Source organism: Malaclemys terrapin, chromosome 6 (assembly GCF_027887155.1).
Source record: "Malaclemys terrapin pileata isolate rMalTer1 chromosome 6, rMalTer1.hap1, whole genome shotgun sequence".
NCBI lineage: Eukaryota > Metazoa > Chordata > Testudines > Emydidae > Malaclemys > Malaclemys terrapin.
In genome coordinates this window covers 94,987,479-95,005,992 of record NC_071510.1, presented here as the reverse complement: position 1 = coordinate 95,005,992, position 18,514 = coordinate 94,987,479, and the positions used below count along the sequence as shown (strand labels likewise).

General features: G+C 40.9%; 1 protein-coding gene across 1 annotated transcript in view; it reads left to right on the top strand.

The window, feature by feature from the left end:
- IPO11 (importin 11) overlaps nucleotides 1-17,334 on the top strand; it is a 230,789-nt gene extending 213,455 nt beyond the window's left edge. The window contains exon 29 of the mRNA XM_054033042.1: nucleotides 15,743-17,334. Coding sequence (XP_053889017.1) covers nucleotides 15,743-15,907 — 165 coding nt within the window. The 3' untranslated portion in view covers nucleotides 15,908-17,334. The remainder of the gene's footprint in view (nucleotides 1-15,742) is intronic.
- The last annotated feature ends 1,180 nt before the right edge of the window (nucleotides 17,335-18,514 follow it).

Sequence of the window (18,514 nt, the reverse complement as noted above, 5' to 3'; positions counted from 1 at the left end):
GTCAAGACCCTACCAGTGTGAATGGGCACCTGAGGCTGCTTCAACATCTACGGCTGCCTTGGCAGCATGGCCAGTGGCCAGGACAGTGGCCTTAAAGGAGTGCGTGGGGCATGCCGGTAATGCATTGCCCCCTTCACACCATTCATCTGCTGCCGTCTCAGAGCAACAGCTGGCAGCAACACCGGGCTTGGTCCATGAGAACTTGCTCAGAGGTCGGGGTAGAGGAGACAGTGCCCACCCCAAAATCCCCCATCTCCAACAAGGGATGATGCCCTGGAGCCTATCCCGGCGGTACAGCTGTTGTCCTCGTCCCCGGACGACGCGGTCGCAGGACCCTTGAGGTCCAGTCCGCTGGACGATTTTAAGGAACACCAGGCCCTGCTTTGACTGGTGGCCGAGAATTTGGGCCTATTGGTGGAGGAGATGGCTGAGCAGGCAGACACCTTATTCAATGTCCTCTCAGACTCTACCCCGGCACGTGTTGCACTACCAGTGCATGACGGGGTCCTGAAAATTGCCAAAGCCCTCTGGCTGTATTTTAAAGAATCCTTATTGCGGTTGCAGGAACAAACCATCCCGATGTATAGAAAGAATAGTAAATATGGCAGGCGACCAGCTTGGCTAAACAGTGAAATCCTTGCTGATCTTAAACACAAAAAAGAAGCTTACAAGAAGTGGAAGATTGGACAAATGACCAGGGAGGAGTATAAAAATATTGCTCAGGCATGCAGGAGTGAAATCAGGAAGGCCAAATCACACTTGGAGTTGCAGCTAGCAAGAGATGTTAAGAGTAACAAGAAGGGTTTCTTCAGGTATGTTAGCAACAAGAAGAAAGTCAAGGAAAGTGTGGGCCCCTTACTGAATGAGGGAGGCAACCTAGTGACCGAGGATGTGGAAAGAGCTAAAATGTACTCAATGCTTTTTTTGCCTCTGTCTTCACAAACAAGGTCAGCTCCCAGACTGCTGCACTGGGCAGCACAATATGGGGAGAAGGTGACCAGCCCTCTGTGGAGAAAGAAGTGGTTCGGGACTATTTAGAAAAACTGGACGTGCACAAGTCCATGGGGCCGGATGCGCTGCATCCGAGGGTGCTAAAGGAGTTGGCAGATGAGATTGCAGAGCCATTAGCCATTATTTTTGAAAACTCATGGCGATCGGGGGAGGTCCCAGATGACTGGAAAAAGGCTAATGTAGTGCCCATCTTTAAAAAAGGGAAGAAGGAGGATCCGGGGAACTACAGGCCAGTCAGCCTCACCTCAGTCCCTGGAAAAATCATGGAGCAGGTCCTCAAGGAATCAATTATGAAACACTTAGAGGAGAGGAAAGTGATCAGGAACAGTCAGCATGGATTCACCAAGCGGAAGTCGTGCCTGACTAACCTAATTGCCTTCTATGAGGAGATAACTGGCTCTGTGGATGAGGGGAAAGCAGTGGATTTGTTATTCCTTGACTTTAGCAAAGCTTTTGATACGGTCTCCCACAGTATTCTTGCCGCCAAGTTAAGAAAATATGGGCTGGATGAATGGACTGTAAGGTGGATAGAAAGCTGGCTAAATCGTCGGGCTCAACGGGTAGTGGTCAATGGCTCCATGTCTAGTTGGCAGCCGGTTTCAAGCGGAGTGCCCCAAGGGTCGGTCCTGGGGCCGGTTTTGTTTAATATCTTTATTAATGATCTGGAGGATGGTGTGGACTGCACTCTCAGCAAGTTTGCAGATGACACTAAACTAGGAGGAGTGGTAGATACACTAGAGGGTAGGGATCGGATACAGAGGGACCTAGACAAATTAGAGGATTGGGCCAAAAAAAACCTGATGAGGTTCAACAAGGACAAGTGCAGAGTCCTGCACTTAGGACGGAAGAATCCCATGCACTGCTACAGACTAGGGACCGAATGGCTAGGTAGCAGTTCTGCAGAAAAGGACCTAGGGGTCACAGTGGACGAGAAGCTGGATATGAGTCAACAGTGTGCTCTTGTTGCCAAGAAGGCTAACGGCATTTTGGGCTGTATAAGTAGGGGCATTGCCAGCAGATTGAGGAACGTGATCGTTCCCCTTTATTCGACATTGGTGAGGCCTCATCTGAAATACTGTGTCCAGTTTTGGGCCCACACTACAAGAAGGATGTGGAAAAATTGGAAAGAGTCCAGCGGAGGGCAACAAAAATGATTAGGGGTCTGGAGCACATGACTTATGAGGAGAGGTCGAGGGAACTGGGATTGTTTAATCTCCAGAAGAGAAGAATGAGGGGGGATTTGATAGCAGCCTTCAACTACCTGAAGGGGGGGGTCCAAAAAGGATGGAGCTCGGCTGTTCTCAGTGGTGGCAGATGACAGAACAAGGAGCAATGGTCTCAAGTTGCAGTGGGGGAGGTCCAGGTTGGATATTAGGAAACACTATTTCACTAGGAGAGTGGTGAAGCACTGGAATGCGTTACCTAGGGAGGTGGTGGAGTCTCCTTCCTTGGAGGTTTTTAAGGCCTGGCTTGACAAAGCCCTGGCTGGGATGATTTAGTTGGGAATTGGTCCTGCTTTGAGCAGGGGGTTGGACTAGATGACCTCTTGAGGTTCCTTCCAACCCTGATATTCTATGATTCAAAGCCCATCATCCATCCTGCCCACCTCCAAAAGGGCCATGGAAGCAGTTCTGTCCGCCCCTGCCACCAAGGCCTTGGCAGCCTCGTGAAGGGGTCAGCATGAAGAAGGTGAGAGAGACACAAGCTTGTGAGTCACCTAGAATAGAATCGACATGAGCAAGCACTCGAAGAAGAAAAATGGTTACCTACCTTTTTCGTAACTGTTCTTCAAGATATGTTGCTCATGTCCATTCCGTTACCTGCCCTCCTGCCCCTCTGTCGGGGTTATCACCAAAAAGGAACTTAGAGGACGTAGGGCTGATGGCACTTGATATACCGACACATGAATGCGGCACTCAAGGTGGTGCCAGAGCTGACCCTATGGATACTGCTAAGGCAAAAATCTCCAACGACTGCACACGTGAGCGCACGCACACCTAGAATGGAATGGACATGAGCAACACATCTTGAAGAACAACAGTTACGAAAGGTAGGTAACCGTTTTTTACTTTTGCATGATTGACAGTGCAACCTGTCAGAAATCTACTGCATTCTTTTTTCATGAATTATGGAGAGATTACTTTATTTGTAAATGTAGTTTTAGGAAGAGGATAGCAAGTTAGTTACTAGAGTGTTGTTATCGCTATATTTAAGAGTGTTTCAGTACAGCAGTTAAGTTTTTCTCAAGTACATCATGCTCCATTAATTGTAAATCTAGAGCCAGACTCTCAGATGCACTTAATCCATCTGGCAATAAATGGTCTCTAATCAAACTGTAGTCCCATGACCCATGAGATGTTGGGAACACAATAGAAAAAGTCTCTGTAAAGTGAAGGTTAAATAATACTTTCTGGTCAGTTAAGGATTATTTAATTTAAACACCACTGAGGTTTTATCCTGGAATAATAATTCACTGCTGTGTAATTTTAGAGATGGATTTCTTCTAATAATGAATATCACAACATAACTGAAACATTTTTAAAGTGACATAACAGCGTGCACCGCATACTAGATAGAGATTGAGCATGCTTAACTTTATATTGAAGTAAATTATTTTTTGGTTGAAATTAGACTGTACTTTCATATGGGTATGTATTTGGGACTTTTTTTTATTCTCTTGCCTAATATTTCTTATAATCTGGTGAGAAAATAACTATATATATAAACTATGAGAAACGGTACTTCTTGTTCACTGCTTATAATTGAAAAAAAGTTAGCCACAGTGATTATAAAGAGACTATTGATTTGTCTCTCTTATTATATTGTAAATCTAACTCTGAAGATTAGGCTGCATATTACTCATCCCTGTCTGCTCTTGAATTAAAGTATCTGTCTGATCCTTTCCCGTGAGATAAGTTTGTCCCCGTGGAAGTCACGCAATGCCATTTTTCTGATGAGATTGTAGATAGCTAAATATACTTAAAGGAAAACAGAATTCAGTTTGCATAGGCATGTTGGCTGAAAGTTTGTAAAATAAAAAGCCTTTCTCACAATAAATAACCCATGAAAGATTTTTTCAACAGAATTTTTTTTAATTTTCTAGCTTCCTTGTTACAGCCAGCTTGCTGAAAAATGATTTTTATTGGGATTTTTTTGTACATAATATAGTGCATCACACATAAATATAGATTTATAATAAGTATACAGAAATCAATAAGAAAAAATATTGGTACAGTACTAATTATAAATAGCTTTATTTGTTTTTTCTTTATTAGGTTGTTTACAATACAATGCACATAGTAAAATATTGTTTCCCATGCAGTGCAACAGTATTGTTGATAGCATGAGAACAATTTGGTGTTAATCAACAAAACTGTGGATTATTTCTCTTTAACATTTCCAAGGTTCTACTGGCATTGAACCCTCATTGCTTAAGCTAAAAAAACCCCATGAATTTAATCTCTTTTCAAGCTTAAAGCCACATTAACCTCTCTCCCTGTGTGCTGCAAGTTCTGTGCTAGATCTCTAAGAGGCTCAGCCCAGATCCTCTGTCTCTGCTCATTGGGACAGGGACTTCTGTATTCTATTCTTCTATATTTGTACAGCACCCAATCCTGATCATGACCTCTGGATGCTAATATAAATAACTGGGAAATGAGAGCTATACCAGAATCAGTGACTTGATCCCAGTGCACACTTCTGAGTCAGTTCTGACCTCACAGTGGTGGCATCATAATAAATTAGTAACTGCTTTGAGGTACTTAGATACTACATTGATGGTAGCCTGATAAATACCTAGACAAAGAGATCTTGTTTCAACATTCAAAGTACTATTTACCAGCCTGTTAGAAAGCTATGCAGCAGTGTTTCATATGCCAACTACAATGGTATCTGCTTTATTGGGACACCTTTGCTGAGTCTGTCATCATGATTAAGCAGCTGTTCTGATAATCTTTTTTTTCATAAACAGTCTGAAAAGCTTTATAATGAAGGAGAACCCTGAACTGAATTAAAAAGGTTGATACTGAACTGATATTCAATACATTTCTTCTTTTAATCTTTCGTTGGTCATTTCTGAATTAGAAGGCTAAACACTTCAAATGTAAATATTACTTAACCCCTTGACACTGACTGAATCCTCATTGAGCAGAATTTTTGCTAATGCTGTCCCAATTAAGCAACAATCAAGCCATACACTATAATTAGACTAGTTCAATTTTCAGGAAAATGTCTCACTAAAGTTGCTGTCCTTATTAAGCATATGCTAATTCAATGTAGTAGACCAATTATAATAATAATAATAATATGTATTTCTGTAAGGCCTACCTCATGAAGATCTCCCAACACAACACATGTTAGATAGAATTAAGTAGTAGTATTCCCCACGTTTATCCCCATGTGGAAAATGAGGCACAGAAATTAAGTGTCCAGGGTCTGTGGAAGAACTAGAAATGGAAACCAGTTACTTGTCAATTTTATTTTTCTCATACGGAGTTTTCCTGATTCATGTACAGAGGAAGATAAAGAATCTTGTCAGGTGTATATACATTACCAAGCTTATCATCTTAGGATCATGTAGAAAAGTTTTCATTCAGATAATGCAATAAATTCAACAAAATCACAACACAAAATTTAAACAAAGATCCCTAACTAAAGGTCAATTTCAATACAAACTTTAAAAAAAAATTCTTGATACAAAATCACAATATTTTAGAAGATGGTACAGTTTAAAAATATGCAAATTGTTCAAATCTGTCAGTTTGCTATACAAAATATTAAAATGCTTTACAAAAATAATATTAAGTGCCTTTCATATAACTGTCATCTGACCAGAGACCTGTAAGGAACAACGCATTCACACTTTACCATGTACGGTAACTGGTAACTTATTAATAGTATCTAAGCTCTCTAGGCAATAATGAGACATTATCAGTTATTCTATCAGAGAGATTGGTTAAACTAATCTTAGCATTCTTGTAATTTTAAATTTATCATCCAAAGATTTCTAGCAGCTGAGTTATTGGTGCGTCTCCTACAGATTGGCCTACTTAGCTGCCTTACATCCCAGGGAAAGTTGAATCTTTAAATTAAGTTTCACTGGTATATCAGACATCCAGGTGAGCACAATTCGTGTGCCTGAAGCTGACATGGAGGTAAGCAAACGTAATACCGGGGTTGCTAACAATTTAATTCAGCTTCAAAAAAGGGTCCTGATTTTGTAAGGATATTCAGTTCAGAATAACCAATCAAAGGGGGGGAGCATTTCAAAGAAGATATGATGACATAAGTGCAGAATATCTGAGGAAGAGTTGATTGCTAAGAATGCAGTTTATCACTCAACGTGCCTTTCTTCCTACTTCAGTAAAACAAATCGTAAAGCAAAACCATCTAGTTACACTGCAACAATACATTCACCTGATGACATTGCATTTTATCAGCTGATGGAAGAACTAGACAATGGTCTTATGTACAACAAGGCTAGTCTCCTGTCCAAGCTGCTACAAAGATATAAAGCCCTACTTCTCTCAGATGTAGAAAATGCAGGCTATTCCAGTAGCAAATTACAGGAAAAATTAGGAAGACTTTATGTTCTGCAATTTCATTCCATGCACAGCATGGACAAAGCAAGTCTACCCTTCTTCTATGCAGTGCAATAACATTAACTGATGCTATCCAAGCTGCTAGTAATCTGAAACAGGAATTTAAATTCACCCACATTTTGTGAATGTTCTTCTGGTGAGTGAGCCTGATGAGAAGCTTTCAAATGAACAAGTGGTTTTATATAATTCCACTTCAATCCTTCGCTCTGAAATAGCCAGAAGGAAAGACTCGGTATTATCCAAAGCCAGGTGATTGTAGTTTACAGAGGTCAGCTACTTTTTTGCCCCACTTGGAGCAGGAGTTTGTCCTTTGGTTGATAGATAAAGAGGCATATAATTTGGCTAGCAATGAGTATAATCGTTCAGAAGACATTCAAATTGTGGAGTACATAGTATTTAACTGTTCCAAAATCATGACACCACTGCACGTAAGCCTTGCCTCACAGCTACACCATGAGTTTGGATCTTGCAATTTAATAGAGATATACTACACCTTCATGGATTTTTTTTATCAATGATGATGAGCTGAGGTGGTTAATCACTAGTGCTTTAAAAACTGAAGTAGAAAGACTCAAGGGAGATTTGTTAATTCCAAATTGAATTATAGCACTTGTGCTGGTGGAAATCTCATCCATAAAGAAGGTGATGATAATATAGACATCACTACAGAGACTGGTAATATAGTAAACACCTTCCATTCATTGTCTAGAATGGTAATTCAAGAACAGTCTGCAAATAGTCCAGCATCACAAGAAATATCATGGAAGCTGGGAAGGAAGTCACCTACTCTTCCTGGGCAACCAAAGTCTTTTTTATACAGTGTGCAGCATTTGAGAAACCTAGAACATGTCCAGAACCAACTCACCATGAAAAAGTACTTGAGAAAATAAACTCCTGTCACCTACATATAAACACCATCTGAGCTCGCTCTTGGTAACTTTTAACACTACTACCTCATGATGTCCTACCAATACCAAATGATGATGATATTGTTCACACTCAAGTGATTCCATTTTGGTTTGATTTAAAGTACAAGCTTCCAACAAAGAATAGCACCTACACAGCAGTTTTGCATATGCACTTTTTGTGGATGTCCAACCAGCTGACATGGCCACAGTCTATGCCACAATGCTGAAATGTAAGGAAATAGCAGCAGCTGTTGCAGCTCTATGCTTTTGTTCAGCAAATGAAATGGGCTCCCCCAAATGAACTTGGTACCAGTGTGATTTATCAGGGTGCTTTTCACCCAGACAAATCACATTGCTAGTCCTTCTTATTGAATCTGAGGTGTATGCAGCTTGTACTCGAGATCAAATGCTTGCTGGTAAGTGATTCGCCTTCTCTACATAGCTTGAATCTAGTATTTGAGGCCCTGAGTGCTCTGAAACTTTATTCATTTGTTAAATGGTGTGAGCAGGGAGGAAGTGCTCATGTAGTTCCAGCATTTGTCTGGGAAGTGTTGGCTGACTCAAAAGGTGTTTGAGTCTGAAGACACTGAATCCTTACAACAAGTCATTAAAGAGCTTGATGATGCTGTAACATATGCTACCACTGCTGGAGGAATTTCAGACACAGGGATATGCCCAGTCTCCTACATTCAAGTTCTTGGATCATTTTCTCCGGGTTATGCAGATGCTAATTCTAAATGTCCATGCAGAGTGAGAGGGTGATAGGAAACTTCACCTGCAGACACAACATGCCATGCTTCCATACTTCAGACAGGCCCAGCTATGCCAGGTAGATACCTAGGCTGACCAGACATCCCATTTTTAAAGGGATAGTCCCATATTTAAACCCTCCTGCAGGTGTCCTGACTTTTTTTCTTAAAAACAGACAAATTGTCCCATATTTTCTGTCTCTCCTTCCCCCCTCCTCCCCCATTAGTACTGGCGGGTCCTGCTGTTGGCTGGATCCCTGCTTGCCAGCCACCCGCCCACCAGCGGTGAGTGGGATGGGGTCCAGCCCAATGATGGGGGTGGGTGAGCAAGACTGGTGGCGGGGCGAAGCAGCAGCACGGGGGGCTTGTCTGCTCCTCCTGCTGGTCCATCAGTGTAGACTCAGTTGCATGCCAGCTCCCGGCCAGCAGGGCCCCACCCCATTTCTGCTGGCGCTGGCTGCGCACTGCGAGCTACGGTAGTTGGTGAGTACAGGCAAGCGCCAGGCAGCCACTGGTTACGTGTCACCTCTGCTGCCCACCCATTGGCCCTTTATGTGCTCCCCCTCTCACTGGTCTCTCCCTGCTTTACCCCTTCACCTTCCCCAGTCCCGCTGCCCTTCTATATCCCCCCGGGTGGGGCACGTCCCACTCCCAGTGCTATCTGGAGAACCAGCCCCTGATCAGAGCGCTCAGGTCACCACCATGGCTGGCAGGCTCCTTCCTTCCCCCACTCCCTCTGGCTGGGCCAGCACCCCGGGAAGGCCCAAGACCCTCTGGCCCGAGGCACTGGCCAGGAGGAGCCGAGCCCTGCATGTGCCAAAGCCCCACACAGCGCTGGCATGGGGAAACCTCTCCCCCCTCAGCTAAGCTCTGGAGTGGGGGAGGAAACGATTTCCACCCTGTTTCCGCTCCTGCTCCCAGGGAGTGCGAGGCTGCTCCATCCCCTAGCCACCCTCCCCAGCTGAGCCACCTCACTGTTTAAAATTAAAGCATGCACGTAAGTGCTTTGCTGATTTGCAGCCTTCAGTTTGTATCTAAGTTTGTATCTCTGGACAGGTTCGCTGAAGCCTCTGCAGTCAGGTTCCCTGGGCCCTGGTGCACAATGCATCCTTAGGGTTTAACCCCTTCCTGCACACACTGTAGCCGGAAGTGGCTGGGTTATGTCGGTGGCCAGCAGCAGTCTGGAGGTGTTACCTGCCTTTCGACACTGTGCAGGCAGGAAGAGACAAGCTGCTTCCAGCCACATTCGGGGGGGCAGGGGGCAGAGGAGGAGGAGAAGAGATGAGCTCTACAAAGACATGGGCCAGGGCATCCCTTCCCCACTGCGTGCCTTCCCCCCACCCCCCAGCCATGACACTAGGTACCAGGAGAGGCAGGTCTGTCCCGGAGGCCCAGCTAGGCATAGAGGGCGGAGAGCACCGGGCAGGGAGGGTCAGGTGGATTGGTCAAACCCCTCCCCCCCAGCTTAAATGCTTTGCTGGGTCAAAGCCAAAATGCTCAGAACCTAGCAGGGTCAAGACTTTAGTTATGGGAGGAAGGACATTTTCTTCAGATATAAGGGAATGGTGTGAAGTAGATTTCAGATTTCTCCCTTAAGCCAGGTACTAATTAATAATGGTAATACCTGAGAAGTAGTTATTAACCTCCCTCCCCCACTATTAATGTCAAGGGGCTAGACCCTGAAAAAGGATCCACCAAGATGTACACAGTAGAAATAGCTAGTGTGTTTCAATTTGTGGAATCTCATTGATTACAGTGGGGATCTGCATTGGAGCCCATGTGATTTGTTTTGGCAATCATTATAATTGTTGTATATTAGTTATGATTGCTGATGGGTTTTGTCTAGAAATTCTTGAAAAGAGCTTTAAAAATTCAATTTTCAGATTGATTCTGGATATCAGGTACAAAAAATCCTAACGTATATTGGAGAATACCATAACACTGTTAAAGCACATTTGGGAGCAGAGAAGGAATGAGGACAGAGCTGAGCTGGGGGTGGAGCACAGGGTGGAGTGGAGCTGGGGGCGGAGCAGGACTGGGGGTGGCGTGTGACTGTGGGTGGAGCTCATCTGGGGGCGGAGTGGGAGTGGAAGCATGGTGCTCCCTCACTGCCCCCTATGGGGGCTGGCCTGGGCCTGGAGGCAAAGCAGGACTGGTGCCTGAATGGTGTTGTGGGTGGAGCTGGTATGGGGGCAGAGAGGGGCTGGAAGCATGGCGCTCCCTCCCCACCCTCATGGGAGCTGGCCTGGGCCCCACTGCATGCCCCTCCCCCCCAAACGTTCCTCTATGCCCCTCCTCCCCCGGGGGAGCACCCAACAGTTTGGGGACCACTGTTCTAGGCAGAGTGGGTAGATTAAGAGTCAAGGTCGTCACTTTGGATTGTCGGGTACTTTTAGGTTTGTGAGATTCCTCACTTTGATTTTTTTCCTGATTAATCACTTCAGTAACATTAAATATTGTATAAATCAGTAATATAAAATATATTATTCAGTGGATTCTGAAAACGTCTAATGTCACTCCATAGAATGCACTCATTATTATTATACACGTGCATCCAGCACCTCCGTATTTAAGGTTCAGTTGAGCTTTGTACCTAAAGCAGGGATTTGAACTCCTTGTTATATATGAAGAATACAGTGTATCTGCCCCAAGCTTTTCACACTTGCTATTTGAGTTCAGAATGATTTTTATGAGTATTTACAAGCAATTTTTTTAATTAGTATGAGTTAAAATTAATTAAAAACATGACATTTGAGAAATTCAGTGCCGTCTCACCTTTTCTAAGGCCTGAAAGATCTAAATAACAAAATAGTAGACTCCTCAAATTTTCCATATGGTTGACACTCACAGAAAACGCCATCCTCCAATCTAGCACACATATCAGAATGGAACTGAGGGACAACTGGGGTTAAGGGCGTTTTATACTCTTGACTCCAGAGTGTTGGAACATAGGGGCATGCACTCCCATCCAGAAGAGCTAATTGCTTTGAAATGGGTTTTGTGACTGTGTGGCAATGCATGCACTTTGTCAGTATAGATCTTCAAAAGCAATACACTCAGAGAACAAAAGTTACCTTGGCAAGTATTGACTGTGGTAATGGGTGTAATGTAGAATTTGCTTTTTTGTGTACAGTAGAACCTCAGAGTTACGAACACCAGAGTTACGAGCTGAACAGTCAACCACACACCTCATTTGGAACTGGAAGTATGCAATCAGTCAGCTGCAGAGACACCCCCCGCCCCAAAAAGCAAATACAGTACAGTACTGTGTTAAACGTAAACCACTAAAAAATAAAGGGAAAGTTTAAAAAAAAAAATTGACAAGGCAAGTAAACTGTTTCTATGCTTGTTTCATTTAAATTATGATGATTTAAAAGCAGCATTTTTCTTCTGCATAGTAAATTTTAAAAGCTGTATTAAGGCAATGTGCAGTTGTAAATTTTTGAAAGGACAACCATAATGTTTTGTTCAGAGTTATGAACAACCTCCATTCCTGAGGTGTGCATAACTCTTGAGTTTCTACTGTATATGTCTAAACATTATTAATGTATATTAATGAATAAGATTTGATGGTGTTATTTTAGCATATAAATTACACCATCTGCTAGACACGTGAAATTACTACACCTTAGAAATAGCTAGTGTGATTCAATTTGCAAAGTCTTTTACAATATGGAAACGAACGTACATAGGTGCGGAAACATTTGCTCTACAGGCATCACTAAAAAGAAGACATTGGGATTGAAAGTATAAAAATAGTTGATGAGTTGGGGGGAAGTACGAAAAGAAGGTGTGTTAAAGAGGTAAAAAAGATTAGAAGATAGAAATGGTAGTGAATCAAAGGCTAAAAAACCAGCGTTGGAAATATAGAGATGACAATTGATTTAGAAGAGATTTACAACAAAAAGGTGACAAATATGGGAGTGGTGAAAGACTGCAAAGAATTAAATGCCAGAGAGTACAATAGAATAAAAAACTTTCCTTGCAGTCACTTATGAATGAAAATGAAAAGTAGTCTACCATTTCATCTCAATGGCAGGTGTTCATAACAAATATAAAATGTAGTTTTAGCAGCTTGTTTGTGATACGTCAAAGGATTTTTCATGTCTGTCTTTTTCTGTTCTAGTTTTTTTTCAATTTTACCTTTATCATACATGAAATAAGAGAAATAGGCAACAAGTATTGCAGTATCACAGTAATATTATATCAGGGGGTAGCCATGTTAGTCTGGATCTGTAAAAAGCGACAAAGAGTCCTGTGGCATCTTATAGACTAACAGACGTATTGGAGCATAAGCTTTTGTGAGTGAACACCCTCTTTGTCAGATGAATGTAGTGGAAATTTCCAAAGGCAGGTATATTCTTGCCTGCATATTTATACCTGCCTCTGGAAATTTCCACTACATTCATCTGACGAAGTGGGTATTCACCCACGAAAGCTTATGCTCCAATACTTCTGTTAGTCTATAAGGTGCCACAAGACTCTTTGTCCGTAATATTATAGTTAACATTAAGTTGGATCTTAGATTCAAACCTCTATTTTTCTTCGACTGTAATATTATAAAAATACTTTGGGCCTGGAATTTCTCCCACTTGATTTAAAAAAAAGCCAGGTGTTCCTTTTTTGAGCTATCCCAATGCAGGGAGGAATTTTGGCTGGTTGTTTTTTCACATTCCAGTGCTTTTGTGTAGCTCAGAGGGTTTAGTACATATGGTGTAGAAAGTAGTCCTCAATGTAGAATGTGTTTTCCCTTCTTTGAAGAAATTTGTTTTGGTAATAGCCAGTCACGAATATTTGAAAATTATGTAGTAAGTGTAACCCACGCTAAGAGAGTGTCAGCTGCTCCACGTATGAGGTTGTCTCCTACAGCCACCAGATAAGGTAGGAGGCTCAAGCAGTAGGGGGCTTATGCTTTTATTTCTGAAGATACTGAATTCAAATTAAATTGTCAGCACAAGTAGGGTCATTAGATAGGTACGCACAATATTGCTTTCCTGTTTGATATAAGCACTTCCCCAAAGTATGATGTTTTTTGTTAATTCCCATAAGAGGAAGAGATAGGAGAGGGGTGACAGACTGCCTGGACTTTGCAGTCTTGGTCTAATTCATCAAGTTAATTATCTTCTAAAACTTTAGACTTATTCAGGCTGACCAATGGTAAACATCCTTTGCCTGCAACAATAACCCATTTTAATTTTATTTGTCATTTGCATAAGGGTTTATAAAGTATTAAGACTAAAAGTATAAGAAACTCCAATCATACAGTAGTTGTGTAAGATAAAAAATTATAAGAGACAAAGTTGCAAATGAAGTGGCAGTAACAAGAACCTCTGAAGAGCAGAGTTGCACAAGTCTAACATGCATGACTTCATCTGAATTCTAAGATTAATGGGGATGGGTCTCATTAGTATTTTCATGGATGACCTACAAGGAGCCTATTGAAACACATCTTTTATGCACCATTCTGTTACTTACAAGAAAAGAGGTATGTTCTTGTGGAATAACCATTAGATGGGAAGCAAAGAACTCTTAAGTAAAACTGGGCAATTTTTTTGAACAAATAGTTTATTTGCTGAATAATGCAGATTCAGCCAGAAAAAAAATGTCAGGCTTGGGGAGGGTGGTGACTTTATAATTTTAGCCCAGTGGCTAGGGCACTCAACTGGGATTGGGGAGACGAAGTTTTGAATTCATGCTCTAGAACAGGAATTTGAACCCAGGTCTCACCCATTCCATGTGAATGCCCTAACTCCCAGTCCATCGGCTAGTCTGGGTTGAATTTCTCTATATCTCTTCTGTTGAAGCTGTTCCATTTTGTATCTACTCTGTATCTGATCTACTCTTGAAGTCTAATCCTGACTTTGAAAGTGACTCTGTGTGTTAAATCACTCCAGATTACATAATCTCTCTGTCTAAATGTCCTATTCTGTAAAATGGGGTCACTACTGACCCATTTCATAAGTGTGATGTAAAGATTTAGTCATTAATACACGCACACCAGTTTGAAGATATAAAGTGCGATGTAAGTACTATACATTATTTAATTAATTATTGAAGCTAGTACTGAGAAAAAAACACAGATTCTATGTTGACTTTATACAGTGGATACTAAGACCTAGATTATTTGTTGTTTTTTTTAAAGTATTAATTACAAATAAAGATAATCCTTATTTTTATTTATTATTTATGTATAGTAACATTCATTAAGTGCTTTCAAACATTCTAGAAGTATGGTACCTGCTCTGAAGAGCTCATACTCTTAAGAATACACAGATAGATAGATGGACTTTAGATTCTGAGGCCAGAAGGGTCCACTGTGATAACCTAAGCTGACCTCCTGCACAATACAGGCCATAGAATTTGCCTGAATAAATTCCTGTTTGAATTTGAATTAAATTTCTTTTAGAAAAACATCCAATCTTGATTTAAAAATTGCCAGAGATGGAGAATCCACCACAATGAATTGTCCCAATAGTTAATTATCCTCACTGTTAAAAATCTACACTTTTTTCCAGTCTGAATTTGTTTAGCTTCAACTTCCAGCCATTGGATCTTGTTATATCTTTGTCTGCTAGATAAAACAGCCCATTATCAAATATTTGTTCTCCATGTAGGTACTGATAGATTGTGATCAAGTCCCTGTTAACTAAGTAGATTAAGCTCCTTCACTTTCTCACTATAAGGCATGCTTTCCAATCCTTCACGCATTCTGTGGCTCTTCTTTGAACCCTCTTCAGTTTATCAGCATCCTTCTTGAATTGTGTGTGCTGGAGCTGGACACAGTATTCTAGCAGTGGTCATTATAGTTATAAATTCAGAGGTAATATAACCTTACTATTCACAATTCTTGAGGTTAGAGGAAGGGAATAACTATAGGCAGTTTATATACAAATTAGTTTGATTCACTGTAAGCCTCACAAGTCAAGGGTGAATGCAGGTCATTATCTAGTGGTTAGAGATTAGATGTGAAAGTCTACAGAATGGGTTTTATTCTCAGCTGTATCACTCATTTGCTGTGTGAACTTAGACCAAGTTACATAACCTATGTATGTCTCTGATTCCCCATCTGTAAAATCTGGGTGATTGGCATCTCTAATGTGGCCATCACAGTAATATCTACCATACCTCATGTGGATGATGAGGAGTATACTTAATGGTAGTTAATAAAGTATTGTGAGATCTTCTGATGGAAGAAGTTATAGAAGTGCAAAGTATTTTAGCAGTTTGAGTCCATGATTTGAGAACTGTTATTTAATTAGTTTGAAACTACAGTTTAATTTTCATTGTGGAGGTAACTGAGTTCTCCTTGGAAGAATTTGACTCAGTGAGACCATTTCTCAGTATGAGTACAAAGGAAAGGAAAAGCTTTTTATTACTTCAGCTCAGATTATAAAATAGATGTATGAGTCACTGGGGTGTTGGGACTGCCTCTTGCCTGCATTGCTATATTTTTGCTCTTATCTGTTTTCCACAGCTTGCACTGAAGGACCCTGTACACACTGTGTCGCTGCAGCAATTTGTCTATGAGAAGCTAAAGGCACAGCAAGAATTACTGGGAGAACAAGCCTTTCAGGCACTTATGGAAACAGTGGATACAGAAATACTCACACAGCTACAAGAATTCTTGCAAGGCTTCTAGAGTCAGAAACAAGATTTTCTATGTCTGACTCTCCATTTCAAAAATATGAAAAAACACCTAGCCTTCCATCTTATATGCAAAAACCTGCTTAAAAGTTAAAAGTAACTTGTGTAAAAAATAAAGAAGCAGAGACCATGAAACTGATTTTTTTTTCTTTCTGTAGGATTGACAGAATAAATGTAAATTGGTTCCTAACTAGAGTTTACAAACCTGTTTCACAAGAGAGTATAATTTTATATATATGAGGAATGGGGGGGCTGCATGAGGTAACGTGTACAGTGGAAACAACTGCTTAATTTACTGTTAATAGAAAAAGAAATGTTTTGATTATCTTGTAATCATGTGTGTTTAACACTTTGAGGAAAATTGAGGGCTAATGTGGAAGATATTTTTTGTGTAACAATAACAGCTCAATTTGGCTGCCTTACATTTTTAATTGTTTATGACACCATAATAAAAAAAAACAATTCTGCACAGCCATTTAAACAATTATTGCAGCAGGAGACTATAAGACATTAAGTCTTTAATTGGATTTTAATATTATATATAACATACATCCACATACGTACATATTCCTAAGATTTTCATGCTTGGGCAATAAACAGTTTGAAAAGAAAACAAATTTACCAGTAAAATGTTTTATTTTCATGATACTGATCCATGTATGGGTAAAATTGTTAGAAAAGGGAAATTGTCTCATTTTATTTTCTGCAGACACGTTTTCTACTTAAATATGTAGTGTAAGAACCCCAATACATTGTGGTAATGCACTTCTGTCCTGTATCAGAGACCCAAGTTCACTTTCTGATCCTAGTCTCTTTCTCTCAGGCTGGTGGGGGCTGAGTGTATTGTGGATATATACCACCAGCCTTGCAAGAAGTTGAGGTGGAAGTTATGCTCTGTGTTGCTGAATAGTGCCCTCTTCAGAAGATTAAGGACCTGATCCAGAGCCCTTTGACTTCAGTGAGCTTTAACCTTGGATCAGACACTATGAATGGTGATGAGAATGGTAAAGTAAGAAAGATGGAGGAAGGAATGTTCGGGGCTCTGTCAGTGACACACAGGAAAGTTTCTGTCCAGCCCTCTTCCCCAGGAGAGAAAAAAAAGTGTCTTTTGTTTTGTTTTGTTTTGGGGTTTTTTGGTTTTTTGAGAGTTCAGGGGGTACTTTACTTTTCCTATCTGCCCTCTATTGCCAAAACCCTTTTTAGTTGTGGATTATTCTAGTTTTGTTTTGTTTTAAAGGAAACTGTTGAAAACATGGTAGCAAAATGTACAGTATGAATTTTCTATAGAAACCTGGGTACAGTATGTAACTGGAGATCCTACTGCCCCTTTGTAATCTTATAGAACTGAAAATGTGTTAGAAATGTTGATGCTTCCAAAAATAAAACAGTAAAGTTTCAATTAAACTTTCCAAAGATACCTTACCTCTGACTGTCTTAATCTGTATGCTTTTATTCTTAAGTATACAAAACACTCTCAATAGTTTAGAGATTCATGCCTCCTTCAAGAGTCTTATTGTACTTATAAGGTATAAAAGTGCTGTGAATTGTAAATGGCAATTATTGTTGTTCTGAATTCTTCACTACAGATTTAACTTTTGTGCTTGATGATTCAGGCTAAAAGCTACTTAACATGATTTACACATTCCCCCCCCCCCCCCCCCCCACTATAAATATATTTCCATTACACATTCTAAAATACATTTAAATAGAACATATTAAATAGGCTTTTTTGACATACTCTGTAGAATGCACATCTTTCCACCTCCTGATGGGTTTTCAGCTTAGGTATTGATACAGCAAAAAACTTTGTTTCAAAGGTCATTCTCCTGGAGAGTGGGCACGTTAGGAATCAGTGAGGTATTGTTTTGACATTAAAGACAACATATTTTTCAAAATAACTTTTTGTTAATTTTGTGATTGCATTTTAACAAAAATACTCTTAGAACTTAGGGAGTTTTTGGCACTTTGAACTAAAAGTTATATTTTTATCTAGGAATTTAAATGAAGTAATAGTTAAAATAGCTAATTTAGTAAATCTGCTGTATCAATACCTAAGCTGAAAACCCATCAGGAGGTGGAAAGATGTACATTCTGTGAGAATTTCTATCCTCAAAAGTATTTATGCCTTAGTATTTATCATTACATTAACAGACATAGGCATTCTACAGAGTATGTCAAAAAAGATTGTTCTTCACTTTGGAGGATTTCATATTTTAGCCTTGAACCATTAAAGCCAATGGAAGCTTTGCCATTTACTTCAATAAGTGTAAGTTTAACCCTTAGGGCCAGGTTTTCAAAGGTATTTAGGTGACTGAAGATGCAGATAGGCACCTAAGTGCTTTTGAAAATTTCACTAGGTACCTTTATGTTGCAGATTCTCATTCATTACTAGTGGACAGAGGCGGATTATGGTTTTGTGGGGCCCTGGGCCAGAGCAAGAGGGGGACCCTCCCCACTCTGCCTGCAGTCCCCCACCTGCCCCTCACAGACCTTCTGCTGGGGAGTGGGGTCGGACATGGGGGCTTCTCCTGTTCCCCGCAGGAGTGCCAGGCCGGTGGAGCAGGGCAAGCCCCCACACTCCAACCCCGCTCCCCAGCGGGAG